This window comes from Arachis stenosperma, chromosome 10 (genome assembly GCF_014773155.1).
Source record: "Arachis stenosperma cultivar V10309 chromosome 10, arast.V10309.gnm1.PFL2, whole genome shotgun sequence".
NCBI lineage: Eukaryota > Viridiplantae > Streptophyta > Magnoliopsida > Fabales > Fabaceae > Arachis > Arachis stenosperma.
Window position 1 is genome coordinate 42,982,288 of NC_080386.1, and position 25,834 is coordinate 43,008,121.

The 25,834-nt window shown below is 32.8% G+C and overlaps 2 protein-coding genes across 2 annotated transcripts; both read left to right on the top strand.

The window, feature by feature from the left end:
- The first annotated feature begins 14,732 nt into the window (after positions 1-14,732).
- Positions 14,733-17,212, top strand: LOC130957026 (replication protein A 70 kDa DNA-binding subunit D-like). The gene is made up of 10 exons (XM_057883931.1): positions 14,733-14,882; positions 14,963-15,230; positions 15,333-15,432; positions 15,535-15,744; positions 15,868-15,910; positions 16,102-16,265; positions 16,339-16,409; positions 16,503-16,729; positions 16,832-16,912; positions 17,027-17,212. Exons 1-10 carry the CDS (start codon positions 14,733-14,735, stop codon positions 17,210-17,212), a joined length of 1,500 nt encoding a protein of 499 aa, XP_057739914.1.
- A 5,898-nt stretch (positions 17,213-23,110) lies between these two features.
- On the top strand, positions 23,111-25,725 carry LOC130957027 (uncharacterized). The gene is made up of 9 exons (XM_057883932.1): positions 23,111-23,291; positions 23,523-23,669; positions 23,797-23,937; positions 24,138-24,218; positions 24,300-24,446; positions 24,560-24,643; positions 24,869-25,313; positions 25,435-25,648; positions 25,681-25,725. The coding sequence occupies exons 1-9, from the start codon at positions 23,111-23,113 to the stop codon at positions 25,723-25,725; spliced, it is 1,485 nt and encodes a 494-aa protein (XP_057739915.1).
- The last annotated feature ends 109 nt before the right edge of the window (positions 25,726-25,834 follow it).

Sequence of the window (25,834 nt, forward strand, 5' to 3'; positions counted from 1 at the left end):
TCTGCGACGTAGTATACGTCTTTGAGATGTCTTTTGCGGGATGAATTGGAGATTCCTCCCCCGGCGAATCCACCGTGTATCATGTGGACATGTCTTTCTGGCGTCCGGGATGATCGCGCGGTTGGTCCGACATCTTCTGCTCTTCTTCTTTTCCTTTGTTCTTCATCATGGGCGGCCAGGTATCGATCTAGCTTTCCTTCACGTACGAGCTTTTCTATGACATTTTTAAGTCAAAACACTCAATGGTGGAGTGCCCGCGGATTCGATGGTATTCACAATATTCAGCCCGATTTCCTCCTCCTATTTTGCCTTTGAGTGGTCGAGCTGGTGGTATTTTTTCTGTGTTGCAAACCTCTCTGTAGACATCCACAAGAGACACCCGAAGAGGGGTGTAATTGTGGTATTTTTTGATTTTCTCTCCATGGCGATCTTCTTTCTTTCTGGAATCTTTGTCTTTATCCCGAGAGGTGAACCCGGCCTTTGAGGTCTCTCCTAATCAGGAGTTTTCTTCCATGTTGATGTACTTTTCTACTCGTTCTTGCACCTCGTTTAGAGACGTGGGGTACTTCTTTTATATAGATTGGCTAAAAGGCTCTTCTCGCAGGCCATTAATGAGGCCCATGATAGCGGCTTCTGTTGGCAGGTTTTGTATATCCAGGCATGTCTTGTTGAATCTCTCCATGTAGTTGCGCAGGATTTCCCTTTCTCCTTATTTGATTCCCAGCAAGCTCGGCACATATTTAGCTTTATCCTTTTGGATGGAGAATCTGGCAAGGAATTTCTTGGCCATGTCGTCGAAACTCGAGATGGATCTAGGAGGGAGGTTGTCGAACCATCTAATTGCTGTTTTTGTTAAAGTAGTTGGAAATTCTGCTCCTGAAGTTGCTGAGATGATGGCTGGGATCCGTAGTGCCGTCGTACAAGGTCATGTCTGGGAGTTTAAAGTCTTTTGGGATTCTTATCTTCATGATCTCCTTGGTGAATAGATCTTGCTCCTTGCGGGTGCTATCTTCGGGAGTGGATCGGCCGGCTTTAGTCTTGACATCGGCTTCAAGTTTTAGGAGTTTGTTCTCCAATTCCCGACGTCGCCTTATTTCTCTTTGCAGGTCCTTCTCAGCCTTTCGTTGGCGTAGAGCTTCTTCCTCAAGTTGTTTTAACCGATCTTGAAACGCATCCAGGGCTCCCTCGTTTGGGGAGTTCTTTTTGTTGATTTGGGGAGTATCTTTTGGTATAGTGTCCACATTTTTGTGCGGCGTTCTATCCTCTAGATCTGAGTCGTGGTTGTTGTCATGGTCGTCCGCCATGGTGCTGGGATGACTTCCAGGTTCCCCGGTAACGGCGCCAATTTTCCGAGGGTTACCTGAAACTATAGGTCGATCTCGGACGAGATCTTCTGTACTGGTCAGGCTATTGTGTCTGACTTGGTGATGGCACTGATCCTTCGTCCCCAGAGGGTGGGGGTACCTGCAAGGGACTCCGATGCTTAAGTTAGCCAGGGTATTAAGCAGGTATTGAGTAGAATCAGAGTATAAGTTATACCTGGGTGCTCCATTGTATTTATAGTGATAAGGCGTGACCTTTTTAGATAAGATAAGTTAGTTATCTTATATTATCTTACCTTCTAGGTGAGGTCAGCTTATCTTTCATGGGAACCGCCCTTCCCTCTGTAGGCTTGGGCTGCCTTAGGATTTGGGGCGTGTTCCTCTATTTGGGCCCTTCTTTGGGCTTTTCTGGTGACTTGGCCGAGCTCTTTGGAAAGAGGTCGGGTTGTCCTGACCTGAAGAGGTCGGTTGCTTTGTCTGTAGAACATCCCGGGTCGGACAGCTTGATCCAGGGTATGAACACTTTGGTTAAGGAGAAAACAGAAAGCAAGCTTCTTTTTTCGTTGAGCAAACGAAGCGCACTAACGGTCCAAGAGAAAAACTCCAGAAAAAGAAGGAAAAGATTGGGGCAAAAGTGATAGTGGAGAAAAGGAGGTTCTTTTCCAGCCAAAAGGAAACGAAGTAGACAAAGGAAGGAGAAGAAAGGGCTAAGTTCAAATTCTTTTTGATCTCAAAGCAAAGAGGGAAAAGGAAACGGTGAAGTAAAAAGCATTAAAGGCACGTGCATATTCCCAAGGAGGTAACCCCCCTCGAGGAAGGAAACGCGACAATAAATGAGTTAAAAGCAAAACGCTTCGCATTTAAAACATAACATAAAACTCACGAACGGAGAAACGGATGCTTGAGTGCGACTTCCCCAAAGAGATCGAAGTCCAAAAAGGCACGATCTTATGGAAAGGTCCGAACTCAAGCAGGGGCACTGTTCATACCCTTGACCGAGCTATACTAACTGGGTTGGACGACGTCAAAGCAACCAACCTCTTGAAAAGGTTGGCTCATCACCGATCTCTTCCTAAAGAGCTCGGCCAAATCTCCATAAAGGCCTAAGCAGGCCCAAAGCTGAAGATTACGGCCCCTCTAAAGGCGGCTAGCCAGAAAGATAAGGTGACCCCACTCACAAAAGATAAGATAAGATAACAAACTCATCTCAAAGGAACATCATCAAACACTACTATAAATACACTGGAGCACCCAGGTATAACTCATACTCTGATTCTACAAAAAAACCTGCCTAAAGCCCATGCTAACTTAAGCATCGGAGTCTCTTGCAGGTACCACCACCCTCTGGTGAACAAGGATCAGCAACATCTCAAGATCACATAAGTCAGACACGACAGCTCTGGCTACAACAGAAGATCTCACCCGAGATCGACCTACAGTTTCAGGTAACACTCAGAACAGATAGCTTTCTTATTTGATGAGTACTTTATTATTATTCATAAAATTCATGAGTATAAATTGTTGTTTTTCCTTGATCAATATGTGAGTCTACTACACTCGTGGCGTAACACCTTACCACACAGAACCTTACGCTTACGTCATAAAGCAGAGGTGGCGAGGTATTACGACCTCTAAAAGAAAAGATGTGTGTGTGTGTGTGTCTATATATATATATATATATATATATATATATATATATATATATCTGTGTGTGTATGTGTGTGTGTGTATAGTTAAGTAAAAGCGAAAACAGAAAATCGTTTCACATTCGCATGGATAATCGTAAAAGGGATAGGTAAGATTAAAAGAAGGATAAAAACATAATACGGATTAGAGTCCCAAAATACAGATATCAAGCTCCAGACTCGACCTGTGAAGCTAAGGCCAGCTAGAGTATATAATTATATGTATTTATACAACTCAAAATATAACTCAAACTACAGAATATACACCTCCAAGTCAACCTCTAGGAGGGAAAAAATAGAAAATATACATTTAGAGGCTTCTATATACATATATACATAGCCTAAAAGAAAATATAACAGCCCAAAAGACAGTTCGTCGCTAGTAGGGAGGGTCTCTAGACACTTAACGAGGTGTCTCTCGACCTGCATATGAAAAACAACGGAAATATGTATGGAATGAGAATTGGGGGTTCTCAACATGGAAAAGATGCCCGTGTAGTTAATACAAAAGGTCCCGAGAAATTCAAAGGCATTCCTAGAACTCCGACACTCAGATTTCAGCTTAAAGATCCAACTAAACCATGAATTAAGTAAGTTATCCAAGGTATTCAAGTTCTAAATCTAACTTTAACCTAACACTTCACTTTCAGCTCAAAGTAGTGGGTTGCTGAGTGGATGGAGGTGGTGGAGGAGTCTACTCTAGTGAAGCAGCTGCACGACTTCGTGGTGACAAGAGTTGCACAGTAGAAAAATCCACGTAGTTGGGGTTAGGGACCATGATGAACGGCTGTTCCTGTGCACCCATTGCCTGTGATGTCCCAGGGGTTGTTGGGGTAGAGGACGATGACTGAGAAGTCCCACGAGTAATAGTAGAAACCTTCCCTCTACCCCGATCACGAGGCCGATTCGTGACACTTCCCTTCCCTCTACCCCGATCACGAAGCCGATTCGTGACACTTCTTCCTATCGTCATGTCGAGAGAGAGAGAGAGAGAGAGAAAGAGAGAGAGAGAGAGATTTTAAAGATTTTAAGAATTTATAGATAAAACAAATTAAAAATTAATTTTTTTAGATATATTATTCATTTCATAATTATTAATACAATATTATTCATTTAATGGCTATTATTCATTCAATGCCAAAAAGAGTTTTGTTTTTAATTTCATCATTCGATTATATTTAGAATTTTTAAAAATTTCGATAAAGTTTTATCTATAATTAAAAAAAAATTTAAATATAATTTTTATTTTTTATTTTTTTACAAATTAAACAAAAATTTTAACGAAAATTCGGCAAAATTTCTTCTTACATTAGAAATCTCAACTAAAAAAAGTAATCAAATTTTTACATAAGGAACAGTTGTAAACATTAATTAGAAGGCTTGTTTTGGGATTCAAAACTTTAATAGATTATTAATTATTAAATTTAAGCTTCCAACTTCCAAAATCTCTAAGTTCCAATTTGGTACCACAATAATCACTACTACATAAGGTCAAACTAATAATAATAATAATAATAATAATAATAATAATAATAATAATAAAGAAGGGTGGAAGCAATATATATTGGGATGTAATAAATTTCAAGCTTAGAAAGAGATATGGCTTCATACGAGTAATAGCATTGTGTGCGACAGTGACATGCAAATGCAATGCAAAACTATAAAAGACAAAGAGAAGCAAATGCATAAAATTTTGGTAGATTTTAATTAAATGAAAGCTCTTTCATTTCCAATTGCATGCCGCATAGGGGTGTTATTGGTTTAGTTTGGTTCGGTTTTAAATCAAAAATTAATCGAACTGATATATTTGATTCTTTAAATATATAATCGTTTGGTTTGCTATTTTTACAATAATTGAACTGAATTAATAACGATTTGGTTCAGTCGATTTTTTTGGTTTTTAATTTATAATGAACAGAATAAGAATCATAATTATTAAATATTTAAAATAGTCAATAAACTAAGATAACAAGAGTACATCATATCCAAATTCAATACATTTTTAATCCATTCTAATAACTAAACATAAAACAAAACACACAAATAAACATAAAACAAACATTTAAAAATATCTAACAAATTCAATCTTAAAAACCAAACAAACCTACAAACACACTTAGCAACTAAATAACAATTAAATTAGCCCATGATTAATCTAAATCCACACCAAATTCATCTACAGTTGGTATAATTTCTACAAAACAAAATAAAGAACTCAATATAAATTATAAATTATAAATTAACGCGCATAAATTATGTAAGAAATTTCAATTTTTTTTGCATACCTAATTCAAGTTTCTCAACCTTTTCAATAAACTCCTCAAAATCAATTGACATTGGAAAAGCAAACGAACAATAATATATATAAAAATAATAAATGAACAACAATATAATCAGTAACAACAACCAACAATATACTAACTAGCAACAACAAAAATTACAACAAATTGAACAATAAATTAGATAAAAAAAACTAACAACAACAACCAAAAAATACTAACTAGTAGCAACAACAATAATTACAATAAATTTTATTGAACAAATTTTTTGTCTTTAGCTATTGCAGTTTTAAATGCTCTTAAACAAACTGATGGCATAGTATTCAAAATAAAATACAAGAAGGCAGATGCATAGCCAAAAGAATCATAAATCAGGAACCATGTAGCTAAAGATGTTACAGCAGATAAAAAGGGAATGAATTAAATTGATTTGAAAAATAAATTGTTAAAGAAACTCTACCCCTTCTGAAAATACCAAAATATAGATTCTATGTTTCTGACACATTACTAGACATCTTATATAAAATCGTGTGAAGTTTGAAGCATAGCCAAAAAGATTTAATACTATATACGTGAATATATAGTGTTGTGCCTTGTCAAAAGAACAGTTCAATCTAAATGACTAACCCATTATGTGAGAGCACCAAAACAGATTTTATAATATTAATTTGCTAGTTTTGTATAGAGATCTAGACAAGATGCAAAAAATGTAAAAAAATACTAGTATTTATTTTAGTGAAGAGGATAAAACATAAGATTTATAAAAAAAGGATAATACAGCCACAAAGAACAAAAGGATGAGAAAAATCCTAGTTAAAAAAAGGGGGGGGGGGGGGGAAGACAATATAAAAATAAAGAAAATATAACTGAAGCTAACCACCTAAATCATAAAATTTGCAAGATTAGGCATTTGTAGATAAAAATAAAGTTGTTCAAAATAATTGAGATTTAATTAAAAAATTTTATCAGCAAATTTCTGTGCTGGAGCTTCTCTGCTTTGTGCCTCTTCAACGAGGCGCTGCGAATGAGAGAACGTCGGACTGACGAAAGGAGGAGACAAACACAAAAAAAATAAATGAAATGTATGTATATTTTTTATTCGATTTAGTTTTTACTAAATTAACTGAAAATCGAATCGAACCAATCAATTTTATAAAAAAATTCCAAAAAAATTGCTTTTTCAATTTTTAAATTAATGATTATAATTTTTTATTCGATTTTATGGTAATTTTTGGTCTAATTCAATAACTTACACCCTTACTGCCATATATTAATGATGTTCCAACAGATCTGATTTCGTACTTATTATTAATGCCACATATTAATCTACCACGATACCTATGACTCTTATCATTTCTCATTATGAAGCGTGTGGATTTAATTATTTATGATTGAAATAAAACATTATAATAATGTAATTTTAATGAGGGGAGTGGGCTGTAGCACAAAGGTATGTTGCCGCGCATTTTTTTATTATTGTTAAGTATTTTACATTAATAAGATATATACTAAAATTAATTATTAAAATTGATTATTAATATATAATATATATTAATTATTAAATTTAATATATAAATAATATTTTTAATTTTTCATTTTGCCACTTCAATATTTTTTATAAACTACAAAAAACTCAAAAAATGAAATAAAATAAAAATGTTGCTTACAGCCTTACACTCTGTAAAAGTAATAAAAAATACTTTTTGTATTCTGTAAAAACAATAACATTTATTAAAAAATGCTTATCGTATTTTAGAAGAAGTTTATTTTATCCTCATATTTCTGAATTTTATTTAAAATTTTCATTTGAGTATTACACAAAATCAAGGCATATAAGTATATAACAATTTTTAAGCATTGTTGTTAGACCTAATAAATTAAAAAGCGAGAATTAAAATAAAAAGGGCCAATGAACCTTAACTCACACGGCATTTTACTTTCTCTCTATCTTAAAAGTTTTAGGTTTAACTCCTACCGATTTTATTCGAGAAAAAAAAAATTAATAAGTATATGAGAAGTGTATAAGTGTGTCTACTTATACCTAAAATTAGAAGTTGTCTAATTCATTTAAAATATTTAAAATTAAAGATTGTTTAATTTACTGATCAATAAATAAATAAAGAAAAAAAGGCCTAAGGGCTAAAATAAATAAATAAATAAAGAAGAGAAGGCCTAAGGGCTAAGGGCATGGTGATGTCAAAAAGGTAGCTAGGCTTTGCCATTAGCATATACACCCAAATTTGTAGGACGGCTGGGGCTATATACATACACCACGTGATTCTGATCTGATAAAAGCTCTAAAGTGTGCGGTGCAGGGTGCCACTGCCAGGTTTCATTTTGTTTCTTAATTATTTGACAATTTGGTTCCTCATAACCCATGCCCCCATCCCACCGCGCACCACACCAATAGCCAATTTTCATAATTCACCTTATTTCCTTTAAATTCTAATGAAATTATTACAAATCTAATTATATTAGATTATACATAAACGAAAAAGCCTAGGAAATCAATTTTATATGCCGCGAAATAATCAACATTTACTTTTGGACGTTTTTTTATTTTAAGAATTTTTTTAAATTAATTTTAGATAATTTTTTAAATTTATTTACACTCCAACTAATAGTTAATATTCTAATTGATTATCTAGTATGATTATATATACTACTGTACAATGATGCGATGGAAACAACTGGAGTATTAACTATGGCAAGATTTAGTAGTTTGTTCAGGCTATATAGCATAGAAAGTTAGAAACAAAAACATCATCACATGATGGTTAATAATTTGATGCAACAATTGATACATAATTTCACTCTTTTATTTATTCTCTTAGCCAAGCATATCCCAATTATTGTTTGTCTAATTCTCTAGTCATAGGTTTTTTAAATTACATATATTTGTACTTTTAGCCTATTTATGATCATATTGGATTGAATTTATCTCAAATTAAGATTGTCAGATGAAAAAAAAAACAAATTAAAATTACTAAAAAACATAAAAATTAAAGGAAAAATAATCTGTTCAATTCAAATATTTATCGAAAGGGACCAAATCTTTTCTGGAGGAGGGGCTAAGTCCAAGAAAAGAAGGGTTGTTTTTGGACCAATATATTTGGCTAGGCTTATAAATTGGGTAACGTCCAACCCTATTTAGCAAAAGAATTTGGGCCTCATGAGGGGCCTTGTTTTTCTAAGACAAAAACCTAGATGTTGTATTAATACCAAAAGCAAAAACGAAATAAAATCCTAGCAAAAAAAATAAATAAATAAATAAAAAAAGAAGAAAAGAAATAAAACAAGAGATGTCGACATGTGGTTTTTCAGAAGTCTCGTGGTGGCATTACAAAAAATAGTACTGTCAAAAGACAAAAGTTAATCTATAAAAATGAGTAATATTTCAAAATTACCAAAAAAAAAATAATCCTTAAAGAACTTTTAGTAGAAAAATTTAATTCTTACACATTAATTTTTACGTCAATTTTATTAAAAAGTTAGATAAATTAATATCTGTCGTTATTTAACATAAAACATAACAGTTTTAAGAAAAATTTCTTATATTAGTTTTTTATATAGATAAACAATCTAATAAGATGTTTCGGTACGATCGTTTGACATATTTAGTTGGAGCGAAACAGGAGGATATTTCAAAATCAAAGAAAAGGCGTGGAAGATATCATCACTTAGACCATCCTTAACCGTGAAAAGTAGAAAAATGTGCATCTCTAAGATTCTTGATGGTTATGCTGAAGATGACGTGAAGATGTTGTTTTTCTGTTAAAAAATTTTGTAGGAGTTGTCTGTCTTTTTGTTTGATTCATACTGCTTATTCTACTTTAATGTGTTGAACTCTTTTACTTTTAAAATAAAATAAAATAAAATAAAAATTTAAAAAATAGTTTAATAAATTTTTTTGACACATAATTTAACAATTAAATTTATTAAAAATTAAAGTATTTGACTAAAAATTTCCTAATAACTGATTTGCCCATTTATATTCTCACCCAACTTTGTCCCAACTCCCAACTCAACGTTATACATATATAGCTTTAGAATTTAAAGTCCCCTTCTATATTTGATCATATTTGCCTTAATAGAGCTAGAGGACCACATTTGACATTTGTTTACCATTTTTTAGTGGAATGTTCTGATTGGGTTACATATCTGCCATTTGCCTGTTGCTCACTTGTAGCAATAGTTTCCATCAATTTCTCCATATACAAATAGCTGTGCTTAAGTCCTCCCTACTTGGACTTAGTGGATACTAATCCATTCTACACCAATCAAAACAAATAATTTTTTTTTTGACTTTATGGGATATTATAATTATTAAAAATATTTATTAGATGATGGTTCAATTTTTGGTGGTGTTAGTGAATCTTAATAAGCTTTTTATAAATATATTAATTATTTTGTTTATCTTAAAATTTATTGTGTTTCACAATAATTATTATCTTCTGTCATTTTTATAGAAGATTAAAAAAATATTATTATGCTTAAAAAAAATTATTGATTAAAAACATAGTTTAAGATGAATAAACAAACTTGTTAAATAGTCATATTTTATAAAAATATTTGCGATACAGTTTGGTTTGATTTTAAAAAATTATCTAATCCAATTTTATATTGATAGTTTGATTCAATTTTTTACTGAGATTATTTGAACCAAACTAACTAATTAAATTCGGTTTGGTTCACTTTAGTTTATTCGATTTTTCAATTAATTCAAACGAAAATTTGTCCCACTACTTCATAAAGTTTTAATATGAAATTATACAACACAATAACTAACAAAATTCTTGACACAATGAGATTCGACGATAAAAAAAATTACAATACGACAATTAAAGTTATGAAAAGTTTAATAGTCAAAGCAACAAAAAATAAAAACTAATTTTTCTTAATTTTTCAAGCTAAAGACAACCACATTTCGATGTTTTCTCTAGCAAAATAACAAAATATCTTCAAGCAAACAAATCTAAAATCAAAAGACAAATATACCACCTATTGCTTTTTCTGTGTCGTCAATATTCTCACTTGAACTGATATCTAACTGCATAATTATACAACTGACAGAATCATAAAAATAGAATTAAAAATCAAAATTGTAAATACAGAATCATATAAAAAATTAATAGAAGCAGAAGCACAACAAAATAAAATAGGTTGAACAAATATTCAATAACAATTTTAAAAAATCAACAAATACTCAATAACAACAAATCAACAACAAAATAGGTTGAACAGTAATTAAATCAGAAATTGAACCAACCTAACTCGTAAGCTCCATTCTTGAGGACGACGGCGTGGAAGACAATGGCGCCTACTGGTGCGTGGAGTAAACGGCGACTGCTATGCGTGGAGGACGACGAGGAATGGAGGGAGGGGCTGCGCCGAGAAGAGGGAAGCGTGATGAGGAAAGGAGGGAGAGAAAGGGATGCGCCTCCGCGAAAGTGTTGTTTGGCGGCGTCAGGGGATGAGAGGACACTAGCAGTTTGGAGTATGGGAGAAGTTTTGGCAGCATTACTGTGTTAGGGCTTCAAAATTGTGGTAGTTAGGTTAAATGGGTGATGATCCTTGTTTGGGTGAGGGGAGGTGTAACACCCTACCACACAGAATTTTATGCTTAAGTCGTAAAACAGAGGTTGTGTGGTATTACGGCGTCTAAAATAAATATATACATATAGTAGTAGAAGAATATAATAAACTAGGAACCTTGAAAAATAGGTGAAACAAAATCGCGAAAATAAAAGCGCAACGCTCATGAAATGGGATTGCTTGCATGCTAAGAAATCTAAAGATCGTAGGTATAAATAAACAAAGTGAGAATAGAGAGTCAAGGATACAGAATAACTAGCTCCTAACTCATCCTGCGAAGCCAAGGTTGGCCCGAGAATATTTACATACATATATACATATCCCAAAATGCCCAAATTGTATAGATAAACTCTAACTCTCCATAAACCTCTAAGAGGAACAAAATGAACATGTTATTCGGAGAGAAAGTTAAGTACATATATGCATAAACTATACAACAAAAGAAACCCAAAAACCACTCCGCTTCAGAAGTCTAGACGCCTAGCAAGGTGCCTCTCGACCTGCATCTGAAAACAACAACACAGTATGGGGTGAGAACCAGAGGTTCTCAGCATGGTAAAGGTGCCACGCACATAATATATAAGGTCTTAGGAATGCCAGAGGCAATCCTAGAACGCCGACACACAGATTAAAAAGCTTAAAAGTATAAAACAGAAACCATAAAAGGTGGTCTTCTAAGGAAATCTAGGTCTAATTTAAACTTAACCTTAACTCTAAATCTTTCCTCCGTTCCTCCATCTCCAATAACATATCACAGACAATCAAGCAGATAAAAACAAACACAAGTAGAGTGTAAGTACTGCAGATAACAATTATACAATTAACATAGCAAGTACATTTAGGCACACCTAGTTAATGCACAACAAGTAATTCGAGCAATATGTACATGATGCATGCCTGTCCTATGACTGGTGAGTCTCATCTGTCGGTTATCAAGCCAACCCGACAAGTCCGGTTGCTAAACCTTTGGACTGTCCCCTAACACACATCCCTAAGAGTCTATGCCTAGCTTTTTCTCATATTATAGATTGATCATTGGGGTCAACCTTCCCAGAAATTTAGAATGCCCGGTCACATCTTATGTCGCAGGGTCAACAGAGTATTGAGTCTCAACCTAGAACACGTGATGGCAAGCCACAGCACTTTATCCAGGGAAACTCGTATCTCAGATAAATTAAATGTGTAAGCCTCATACATTTCAGAGTAATTGTAGAAATCAATCATTCAAGCCTTGTCATCATAAATCATTCAAGTATACATCTCATTCTTATATGATTCAACATTTTTAACCTTTACTTCATCCCCAAGTTACCTTAATTTTTTAACTCCATCTCATTACTAAGCTCTCTAACCAAGTTTAGAACTAACAATATAAAAATAGAGGTTTAGGAGGTCAAATTGGCTTTGAAAATACAAAATAATGATTTGCTGAAAACAGGGGTATGCGTACGTATGCATGCATCTGTTCGCGTACGCATGTACGCTAGACAGAATTGAACGCATGGGTCTGGCTCCTATATGCATACGCATAGGTACCAAATAGAATGTAATCAATGCGTATGAAAGGGTATGCGTACGCATGCATGGGTTTTTGGTTAACTAAAAATGCTGCAGAATTTACATTTTGAACCCCGAACTTCTGACGTGTATAACTTCTTCATTTTAAATCATTTTTCATCCTTTTTTCGAACAATGTAAACTTCACAGATCCAATTTTTATATAAAACAAGTTTGAAATCATTTGGGGGTCCAGAAGTCAAGTTATGGCTCGCTGAAGTTCGGCCAAAAACTAATTTCACACCAAGTTCAAAAACCTCAATTTTCTTAAAGAATCCAATTCAAACCTAATATACCATACACCAAAATCAACACAACATAACCTTGCGATCACCACAATAATCCTTCCATGACTATCATATCTCAATTCAATAATATCATGCATCAATCTCTCAAATACATCAACAAATTTGTCATCCACTTATCCTAGGCATTTATATATTCTTGTCAATAAGTCCATAATCATAAATTCATCAATTCACATCCTATTATTATCATCCATAGCAGTTACCCAATCCAATACATAACTCATAGTACAATTTAACAACCAGAATAGTAAGCATTAAACATTCCTTTACATTGCAACCTATCTTATGGTCGTCTAGTCTAAGTTTTCACAGAACATTATATATTAAATACGTGAAACCTAAACCATACCTTGGACGATTTCCACGTATACCCTAAGACACCACCAAGGCGCCCAAAGCAACCCTCAAGGCTCAAAATCTTCAAGGCAAAGCCTCCCAAACTCCACCAAGCCTCCAATGTACTCAATCAACTTCAATATACACATATACATGCCTAATTCACATATTTCATACATATATACTTTAAAACTCATAATTTAACATACTAAAAACAAGGATTGGCTAGAGTTAGAGACCTCACCATATCCACAGATCAAGAGAGCCAAGTTCAACAAATTTTGCAAATTAATTCGAACCAAGAGAACTAAAATCAACAAATTCTTCAACTTGGGCACTCACAATTTTCAAGAATTAAAGGGATAGAAGAACTGGGATGATAGAGGAGCTTACCAATGAAATTGTTCCGATAGGTTTATAAAGCTCGACGCACTAGACACGTGGCTGCAAACGTTGCGGCGATCGGAGCTCGAAACTCGGAGTAAGAAGTTGTGGTGGTTTGAATTGAGCCTAGGGTTTGGAAGCTTTCTTCACTCCTTCCCTAAGGTTTGCTGCGTGAATGAAGAGTAGGGAGGAAGGGGAAGGCTGGGTTCATTAAGGCTAATGGGCTGAGTTGGGCCTTGGGCCCATTTTGGGCCCGATTCAACCAATCCAGTCCGTTCGGCCCAATCTTGTAGTCAAATTCTTTGAAATTAGTATCAAAATTCTCGTTTTAATGAGCTCTCTCCTAATTTAATATAAGATTTATATTTTTAATTTTTCTTATTAAAATTTAATTTATTGACTAATTATTTACTAATTTAACAGGGTTTACAGGAGGGATTTGGTTACTTGGTTTTGTTTAGGGTTTTTTAGAGTGCGTTTGATTTGCGTTTTTATTTATTTTTAGTGTTTTTTATTTTCTAAATTTCGTGGTGGCAAAAGTAAATATAGAAGGTGAAACAGAAAACATGATTTTATTATTTTTATTGTTTTTACTTTTTCTTTCACAAAATTTATAAAATAGAAAACATAGAAAATAAAAATACAGACCAAACACATCTTTAAAAATTTCAGTTCAGTTTGATTAGAATTTTTTTTACCAAAATTAAAAACTGAACCGAATAAAAAATAGTAAAATGTCATTCTTTTTAGTTTTTAATTTGTTTGGTTATCAATTTTGTTAGTTCGGTTGATCGATTTTGTTTGGTTTAGATCGATTTTAAATATCCATGTTAACAAATTTTTTTTAAGTCGGTGTAAAATTTGTCACAAACAAATCATATATGCCGTTTATTTTTCTTTTTAAATTTGCGCGATTTAATAATGCATTATTATTATTATTATTATTATTATTATTATTATTATTATTATTATTATTATTGGTGCTGGAATGGACCTATCTTCCTATATATAATAGGAGACTAGTGGTTGATTTGGTGCTCGACAAGTGGTGGATCTATTCACCCGACACGTGTTGAGTCATATGATAAAGAAAAAAAATAATATTTACTAACAAATTTCAACAAAAAATAAAAGACAAGGATCCAGTAAAGGTCTTCATTTTTCTCTTTTTGTACTCTCTTTCCATCTGTATCATATAAAATCCCATCTGAAAGAAGAATTACATGCATAAATCATTCTCACAAGTAAACAAAAAAAGAAGGGAAAATGTCTCAAACCTTTGATTACCTGGCTGATTTAAATGCAAGAAAACTGCAATGGAATTTCAAAGTATATGTAATACGTGTGTGGGAACTCCCTAACAGATACAATGAAGGAGAAGTTGGCACCATTGAAGTGATTATTGAAGATAGTCAGGTAAATATATTTACTCTATTCAAAAGTTTCAAAATTTTGCGTGATATAAGCAAGTTCTAAATATATTCAAATAACTGCAGGGCACAAGGTTGCAAGTCTCGATCCCTAAATCCCTGGTGAGCAAGTGGCGGGGTGTCTTGGTTCAGTTTCAAATGTACATTATGACCAACTTCATTGTTGTTGACAACCAAAAGGGTAACATATCAAGGGGAAAGTATTTATTATTCTTCAGTCATAGGACAATCGTCAGTCATGTTGAGAATCCCAGTTTTCCGCTAAATGCTTTTCGATTTAGAACCATCCGTGAGTTACTAAATGCTGAGAAGATCGATGACTCTGCATTGTTTGGTAAGTTGGTTTTATTAAATAGTTGTTCAACTTCTTTCATATTCAAATGCAATGCCTAGCTATGGTTCTCTCAAATGTGTGTACTGTTTATTTTTTTTTTAGACATGATTGGTAAAGTAGTTGGTAAAGAAGATCCAAAAGAGTTGATCACCAGCAAAGGAAAGGAGACTAAACGACTGGCTGTTATCTTGGAGGACCTAGAGTATGTACATTCAACACTATAACAACTATATTTCTGTGCATATGTAGAAATTTCTATTTTCAAAGAGTTAATGTGATGTCTTTTATATTTATAATGTTTCAGAAACAATAGGATTGGATGCACTATATTTGGTGAAATGGTTGACCAGCTACTTCGTCACATGCAAGATGGAAGGGTTGAGCCACTAATAGTTGTGGTCCAGTATTTTAAGGCAACCAGATGGAATGGCAAGACATCTGTCCAAAGCCATTTTGACATTTCACAGCTGCACATAGACTCCAACCTTAAAGATGTTGCTGAATTTAGGAGCAGGTTAGTTGAGTCTATCTTATATAATCACTAAAGTGGCTTGCTTTTATACTTTGTATGAAAAATTCTGTGGTCTATATGTATATTTGTTGATGAAGTTGATGATCCTTTTGAACCAATGTGTAGGCTGCTTGGCGGTGAACCATCATCCTCTGTGAGGATTAGTCAAGTTCCATAAAAAATAGCTTGGTCAGGGGTTGAGGAGCTTAAACAAGGTGCTGTGTCAGTGAAAACAATTGAAGAAGTCCTTATCCAACATGAGGTAATCACAACTATGTTTTTTCAAATTTTTGTTGCCCAATGTCTATTTAGATTGGTTGCTGATGCAAAAATACTTGACATTTTAATATGGCTTAATAGGAAGGTCCAGCTTGGATTGCTGCAAGTATTGTTGCGATTAATGTTACGAAGGATGATTGGTTCTATAAATCATGTAGAAAATGTCCAAAGAAAGTAGAAACTCCTATTGGAAACAGATATGAATGTAGGAAGTGTGGCCATACACATGGATCTGCAGCCCTAAGGTTCTTTTGTATAATATTTGTATGGAACTTTTTAAATAAATACATGTTCATTTGTATTTTGTTTGTATTATAGGTTCAAAGTCGAGGTGATGGTTTTTGATGGAACCGGTAGCATCCGATTGCTACTATGGGACAAGGAAACAAGTATGCTATGTGAGAAGAGAGCTGAATAGATTATGGAGGACGATGTAAGCACCTATTGTTATTCTTAAGAATTGCTATCTATAAGCTATATAGCAAGAGTGAAGTGTTTTATTTGTGTACAGGTTATAGTGGGAGATGAATATCCCAAAACACTTGATAACATGATGGAAAAAAGAGTCCTTTTCAAGATAAATATCAAAGAAGCCAACATTAATCAATTTGATCATGTGTACACGGTTATGAAAATCTGTGATGATGAGGATATCATTGACAAAAATCTTCCCAAAGAGTTGTCTACTAATCTTCCGAGTAATGTCAGTGTAAGTTCTTTAAACAATTTAGTGCTACCGATAAGTGTATATTCTTATACATGGTCAATTCACTGTAACATCTAAGCAGACCAATTCATTCCCTAAACACAGGAAGATGGCTGCAACAACTATTTGGAAATTTCAGAAAATGTGGCTAATCTTAAAACTGATTGTGATACTGAGTCTTCTATGGTATGTTCAAAATATCTATTTTCTTTTATATTGTTACAAACAAGTGCAGATTTCTTGACAGCTTTTAAGATGAACTGTTTAACCTGATAGTTTTCTGTTATTTATGTGTTATAGGATGTTGTGGAGGAGTGCATCTCATCCCTCAAGTACAAAACACCATCCAAAAATATTACCAATGGATTGAAGAATTCTCCTCTAAGTCTGAATGAAGATGAGGAAGAAGGCCAGCTATCAACCAACAGGTTCAGTAGGAAGATGGGAAAGAGACAGAAATGTGTTAACCTTGATGCAGATATATGAGTAATTGAAAATTTGATTTATATTTTGAGTAGTAAAAGAAACTCTATTGCAGTCACCTAATTATGTGTTTTGTAATTGTATGACTTTCTTATTATCTTTTTATCATGTAAGACTTGGTTAGTCAGGTGGCATTCAATTTATGATGAACTTACCTAATTATGTGTTTTGTAATTCTATGACTTTCTTATTATCTTTTTATCATGTAAGACTTGGTTAGTCAGGTGGCATTCAATTTATGATGAACTTACTTTAGAAACTTGATTGATTCCTAATTTTATTTCTAAATACTTTGCTTTGTTTTGACATGGTCAGTAAGTACCTGTATATACACCTTAAAAGAATTGTTTTTAGTAAGAATTCTTCTGAATGAATTTAATCATCTAATGTATACTATGGCTAATTTCGGTATATACACCAACTAAAATTGTTTCACATGGTTAGAAATAAACTATGTACACATCAGAGTAAAAAGAAGTATGCATTCACTATGAAATTTTGATATGGCCCGTACAACTACTTAGATAATAGTGTGAAATATGTATGAAATGCTAGATGTATTTTACACGTGATATTAGAACAAAAAGTAGATAAGGATAAAAAGATCATTTAAATACAATTACATTCTTATCTTATAACACTAATAGAATTTAATTTAATAGAAAAGATGGTCAGGTAGAATATAAAGCAATATCCTGCTGAAATACATAAACTATCTATTTATGATGGACTATGTTACGCAAATTTTTATAGGTGAAAGGATACATATAATTCAGTTTCATATTAAATTTCTAACTTATATGTATCTTTACTAAAGTGGGTTCACTAAATATGGTTTGAGTTGTACCCAAGTGATTAAATATGTTTTTTGTTTAATAGATATATTAAATGAAATAAATATGCCATAAATTGGAACATAGTGAAATGTGACCTTTATGAACTTATTTGTTAGGGATATTGACAAATAATTAATCTGATTTAAGCTATTTAATATACTAACTTTGGCAATAGAGGTAAAATTTTTGAAATGAGAACTATCTATATGTTAAATTTAACCCAATTTCAAAACAATGAATATAAATATTTAAAATGTAACTATCAGAGTTTTATTATCAATGAAGAAATTCGTTGGTCACATGATCAATTTTAATTTATAGTATAAGAGATATTACGTAAAGTATAGACCCTAAAGCTTTTTCTGAAATATAGCCACAGTATACAATAAAAAAAGCTAACTTTATTTCAAGTAATCCCTGTGTACATTACGTGAAAAAGAAAGGTCAAAACATGTTAAACCAGATACAATGAAAAAAAGCATGATGGATACTCTGATAATTTTTCTAGGCTATAGACACAGTATAGATAGTAAAAGATAAATTTATTAATTGTTATTATAATCAAGTCCTCCCTATGTACATTGCGTAAAGAAGAAGCGTCTTCAATATGTTAAAAAACTTAACAAAGCAGTGTTAAATGAGGTTATCGATGTACATGTTTTTAATATACATTACCATATATTGCTAACAAATAACACCACATATTAAAGTAATATTGTTGATACCACTTTTGGCATTTATAAAATGTCAACTAAGACAGTCTACCGCTGAACCTATGGTCAATAATCGGATAGCTTTTAATGAGCTATGATAGTTGTGTAAAGTGCTATTGATTTTACATAGTAATATATATTATTCGAAATTTTCAAAGCTTGGAGTTTATCTAAAAGGATGAAAGTTAAATAAAGCCAACCCCTATTAACTGCATATCTTAGGTTCAGGAGGATATCACGCGATGCTATATGACCCAGTAGTTAATTTATTTTTGTTAAAATAACCTTCTCAGACTAATATAAAATGTTACACATTAAATAAGTTTTGTGTTTACAAATTTTGTGTTTATCATTTATCTATCATCCATTACAACTTACAAGGACCAACTAAATAAAGACTTAGCTTAGATAGGTATGGTCAGAATCGTAGGAATTCATATACTCTTTTTAATCCCAAGTCTCTTCAAAATCACAGCAAAATGGGTATTTTCAAATTTGGCTTTTTCAATCGTTGCATTGCAAATAAAAACATTAAATATATTAGGAAATTACAATCATGATTGTGATAAGGAAGAATTGAAAAAAAGATTTAATAAGTACATGACAATTTTAATCATCCTAATTCAATATTGAAATATCGGATCATGTATATTGATAATTCAACCATTAAATGCATTAGCATAGCACGTACTAAATAGAGTTATTAACATAGAAATTTAAATTAAATCTAAATGTAATTTGACGGAAGAAAGAATTGTAAAAATTTATTGTAAGTCATTCTCACTGATAATTTACAATAGGTGAAATACTTGCAGTTAAAGCAGATATAATTTTTACATAAAAAAGTGAATAAGATTGATAAGACAAAAGTCTCTCAGGAGTAGAATATTTCAAATGTATCTCATAGGAACTACATCCAAGATGAATTAGTTATTCACAAAATGGGAATATATATATAAATAGCAAAGATATCTAGCAATGGGCCACATTATGTCTTATATCCACTAAAGCAACTCCATGGAATATTAATACAGCATCACATCAGTCAATATAGGATGAATGCATTCTAAATCATTTTTTGAAGTTGTATATATTTAAAATAAATTGTCAATTGTATAATGTTCCGGTAAAATTCATGATATAGCTACACGAGTATATAGTCATGTATTTGCCCATTTCATAAATTATTTTATTATACAGATGGGAAAATGTCAGATATTTTGTTTTTAAAAATTTAAACTACTAAAAAATCAAAACTTATAAAAATATTATGTGTGATTCCAAATGGCTCTACTGAATACTTTTTGACCGTTGAACATGGCTTGAAAATATTATTTTCTATAAAAAATTGCTTTAAAAGTTGATCTCCTAATATAGTTGCAGAGTATGTATTTGATAATGTCTTACTTTTTATGGTTTGCATAAAGTTATGAATAATATTGAAAAGTGATACTTATACTCGGAAGGAATATCAACCATAAGGATGATATAGGCACTACATTCAAGGTGCACCAATCAATCACAAAATTTGTATAGATATCTATAGTAGACCGATATATTATTACTGAAAAAAATGATTAAAATATAATATAAAGTTATAAGTAATATACTCAGATATGCCTTCTAACTACTTCGTTCATACTAAGAAGGTACTGTTCGACATATACTATAAGTCATGGCAGTTAATAAAAAAATGTCCATATTTAGCGTTAATAAAAAAATTATGGTTAGGAGATTAAACTAAGAATAGAATGTGGTAATTTCTATAAAGCTTATATCCATAATAAAAATCACATATTTTCAAAGGATAAAATATTAGATTTTCTGTATTATATTTGTCTTTGTAATGTTGGTAAAAAATAAGTTCAGGTACAAAAATTTAGATATTTTAAAAGATGAATGAAACACTTCTATAAGAATCATCAGTTATTATGTATATAGGTGCATGTGCCACCTTTTATTGATGTTTAAATATAACATATAAAAGAGAACAGCACAACGCCATAATTTCTTCTTAATTAGGATATTCATTTATAAATGTCATTTACGGCCTTATGGATGAATCCACCAAAAAATCTATTACTAATCATTTGTCTAACCTAGCTAAAAGCCTTTTCAAAATCATTTCTAATATGAGTGACATTACACACAAGAGAGTCCCCCTTCCCCATATCAACGATGAATTGTTGTGGAAGATTTTCAGCAAGTCTCATCATAAAACTGTTGGGAAGTGCAGAATGCTGAGCAAAAAATGGAGGCACAAGCTATCGAGCCCATACTTTGTCAAACAACATTTCATGGAGAACAAGCTCAGGGATAAGCGAATGATCATTGGGGTTGGTTATCTTCCTTTTGATGAAAAATCTAATTGGTTTCTGTGCGTTGATGTTGCAAGCGGACAACAGTTCGATTTCAACATTCCTATACCCATAGACAACTTTGGCTATTATGTTCTCATTGGTTCTGACCAGGGCAACATTTGTCTGAAGTTTTCACAAGGTGGCTTCAACTCTACACTTATGATATTGAATCCTCTCACCAGGAGGATGGCTTTTGTTACTGACAAGGCTAGGAAGCATTGCTCACATGCGGTCTCTCTATATGCTTTTGGTTATGTGCTTGATACCATTGAGTATCGCATAGTGCATGTTTACAAGAAGCACTACAAAGACAAAGTACTCTCATGGACTCTCTACAATTCTTACGAAGCAGAGTGGACCTACTCCGGTAATTTCCAAACCAAGACTCAAAAACTTGGCCCAAAGAATATTGTAGACAAAGGTGTTGTCTATTGGATAGGTTGGGAAGGGGTTAGATTTGAAGAACCAACCTCTATAATCACTTTCTCTCTGCAGAGCAGATTATTTTCTGAAGTTAATGTTCCACATGAAGTGAGATCATCAAATAATTCACTCACAAACTTCAATAATGGCGTTGGTTTCATATCATATAACAATATTGGATTCACAAGGGAGGTTGTTGTCTGGGAAATCACTCCCAAAGCTAATGATAAACTTGGGTGGGAGAAAATGATCAAGGTATCGAGAATTGGTATCCCATACAACCCAACTATCTTTGTGGGAAAGGACATTATTTCTGTTATGGAGTTTCGGGGTAGCTTTGGGAGTGCGAATGACTCTGAGAGCACAGATCTTCTTATATAAAGATTTAAGTTCATGACTGCCCGCAGGAAGCATCTTCTCCATAGGAACTGGAACGAGAATGTTTATGTTAAGTCTATTTCTATGCACTTGCAAGGACTCTATCCAGTTTGAATCACTTCCAGAAACCTCCTCCATATATTAGTGTGTTCTACTCTACTATTCTATGTGTGTGTAATTTGGAGTTAAATGTTTATGGCAATGTTTTTAATTTTTATTATGGTTCTCAATTTCATGTTTTGAGCCAGTTTTGTTTTACAGTTTGTTCACGTAAGAGTAATGCTTCACCAATATTAAGTAAACTGCTACCTTTTGTTAGTAATCCAGCCTTATAAAAGGGTTAATGAAGTCTGCCAAACAATGTGCAGCCTGTGTTGATGGAATATATGCATGTGTATACTACAACTAAAAAATTATGCAAACAAGTTTTCATTCTCATTGGGACTTTAGAAAAGTATTTCTGTATTCTGGACCTTAATATGTTGTCAAAAGTTAAATTAACATCATGAAGAGATAACTATCTCTTAATCAGCCTCACATCCCAAACAGTTGACGATGTCTTTATATATAAAAACCAATTAAAATAGCAAAATAAACTTCATAAAATTGATATAACAAATCCATTACATAGATTATAAAAAATATAGAATGAACCTCTGTTAATTTAAAGGAATTCAGGCCATCAGATGTGCAATATATATACTTAGAAAAAGGAGGTTAATAACCTATAGGATTTATGAGGATAAACCATTCTCAACAGGCATCTATATGGTTTTCCATAATATGGATTCGCATCTTGCCATTAAAACTCTATGCAATACTTATAAAACCTTTAAACATCTTTTAAATATATAAACAAATTAGTAATGTCAATTATAATTTGACTCGAGCAAAAAGTAAAATTTCATTTGATTATCTAAATTAGCTTATTAAGGAGTATCATACTTTATGTCACCGAACGGTTTTTTATTCCTACCAATAGCTATTACCAATACTCAATAATAAGTTAGTGGTATCAATTAAAATCACCTATGCCATCAGGTGATAGAACTTGGTCACTTGAAGCAAAAAATCTCACAAATACCAAGAAAGTTCCATCATATTATCTACCCGATTACCCCTCATGTAATACTAACAAAAAAAAGTTTGTGAACATTGGTTTTTTAAGTCAATTATCAACACTGGCTTAACATGGAGAATATACAAAAGATGGAAAAAGCAAATGCTTCCATAGCAAGAAGAGAAAGGAGAGCTATTATTGAAGAGAAGAGGAAGAAGGCAAGGATATCAAACGAAGTTCACACTGGTTCTCAAAAGGAGTGCAGAAATCCTCTTCAAACAATAAACTTAAACTCAGACACATCCTCTTCAGGTATTATATTTGTGCATAAGCATATGGGTTATTAATGTCATTTATTTTAAAATATACTATGAACAAAACTCAGATTATAGAAGAATGAATACAGAATGCAAAATGATGTTTATTGGTTTAAAAATCGTTAAATCTTTAGGTTCATTACATGGCCAGCTGACAAAGTACATATTGTGTTCGGATATGTCAAACTTTCTAAGAGGATAATATAATTGGTATATTTGGTTTCAGGAGAAATACATACATATTTAAAAAACAAGAGGAAAGTTGATGTGTCGAATCTGTATGATAATATTAGGACACCAACAAAGAAGATAATGGGACCGATAATATCTCGAGATAGTGAACTAAATCATATGATGGGAACTCCTTTGTCAAGTAATAACTAATACTCTTACTAAATAATAACTTTATACTTTGACACCATGGAAATTGCTAATACATTTAAGCCATGCGCGTCCGATTCAATCAGGTTCCATACAACTATATAAAAATTACCTTGCAGGAAAAGAGAATAATATTTATTGGAAAAATGGTGACACAAGCATACAAACTTCCATAAGGTTAGAAGGCACGGTCAACAACGAACCTAATTTGGGTTTTCCTGTAGAAAGAAATCTAGCAAGCAAGACACCTGACTCGAGAGGTATTTTATATTAGCAAAAATAATATTCAGGTTGTTTTGATAAATCTACTTCTATGATACAAAGACCATCATTAACTCATGGTGGTTGTTGTAGTTACAATCATTTATATCTTGACAATACTTTTCATACATTATAACTGAAAATGCAATTACTGTACATTATCATTAAGCAAAGTAGTTAATACTTCAAATCTACATAGATGATGCCAAGAATGCCAGACGAGAGAGAGCTTTGAAACTAGCTGGAAAAAGGCAAACCATTCATAAAAAATCTGCGGGAGGTATTCCACTATTGTTTTCAAAGCTTAATAGACAAGTGTATTTGCAAATAAGAGGGCGATAATAAATATCTGTATTTTTAGGCAGGAGAGATTCTAGCATTATTGAACTAGACTTGAGCTCAATAACAAGTACACAAGAAGTTAGTCTCGATCAAAGTACAAATCCAGACATAGGGAAAATGAACAATATGGAGGTTAATTCATTTCGGTGCAGCAATGAGTTTTCAGGCAATTCAATTTTTTTAATATATGTTTAGTGGTTTTATATTATATATATGATCTTTGATTAAATTGTACTTAGTCTAGAATTTGAATAATATACTATATTTATATTGACCCAGTAGAGCAAAGGAAGTTTATTAGGGGACCAACGACATCGCCACCAGCTGTAGGATCCAACACACGAACACTACAAGCTGGAAAAGGTATTAGAAGTTTTTCAACATGAGTAAAATTAAAAGTTTTGTTATGTTTATATCTCACTTTATATAGCATTGCTAAACAGATACAAGTATTATAAGACTGTTGAAAAACAAGCCCAAAACAACACATAACAATGCAAGCTCAGGTGCAGTGACTTTGGCTATTTTAGTATAAGATAGTGAATTTTGTCTAGAATACTATGTAATATGTTAATTATTTGTTTATAGGTCCTGAATACTTGAGCATTGGAGATCCAATGCATCAATGTGAGTATTGTAATGCACTCTTTTGGTATGATGAACGCACAAACAAGCACTACAAAGCAACTGAACCTAAATACACAAATTGTTGCAAAGGAGGCCAAGTTCAAATACCCCATTTACAAGATGCTCCAAAGGAACTATACAATTTGTTGTATGAAGATAGTCCTAAAAGCAAGCACTTTCGTGACAACATTAGAGCTTATAATAACATGTTCCAATTCACTTCAATGGGTGCAAAGATAGACCGAAGCATCAATCGCAGCAAAGGACCGGCTACCTTCATTCTTTGTGGAGAAAATTATCACTTGATGGGTAGCCTCATACCACCAGAAGGCAATGTCGCCAAGTTTGCTCAGCTATATGTGTATGATACACAGAATGAAATCCAGAATCGTATGAACATTTTCAGGTTTGTAACAAAATACTAAAATTTAACGACAAATTCCTGTTAGGATTCTATAATGGAGAGTATAGAGACTTCTTATTTAGAAAATGTTAAATATCTTATGTACATTGTTGTTGGTGTACAGCAGAGCAGAAAACCAGTTAATTTATGAAGATATTGTAAAGGATTTAAAGAAGATGCTAGACGAGCACAATGTCCTGGTAAAGGCCTTTCGTATGGTTAGGGAGACGATGAGAGTTGACTCACGTAATTCTGTGAAGCTTAGGCTCTTGGGTAAAAGGGGTAAGGATGGTAGACGCTATAATCTTCCGTCAACAAATGAGATTGCTGCATTAATAGTGGGTGATTTTGATATTGATAAGAATGACAGAGACATTGTCGTAGAGACACAGACTGGGAAATTACAACGGATTAATCAACTTAATCCAGCTTATCTTGGATTACAATACCCTCTTTTATTTCCTTATGGTGAGGATGGTTTCAAGGAAGATATCTCTCTCAGCAAACCTACATCTAATGATGGA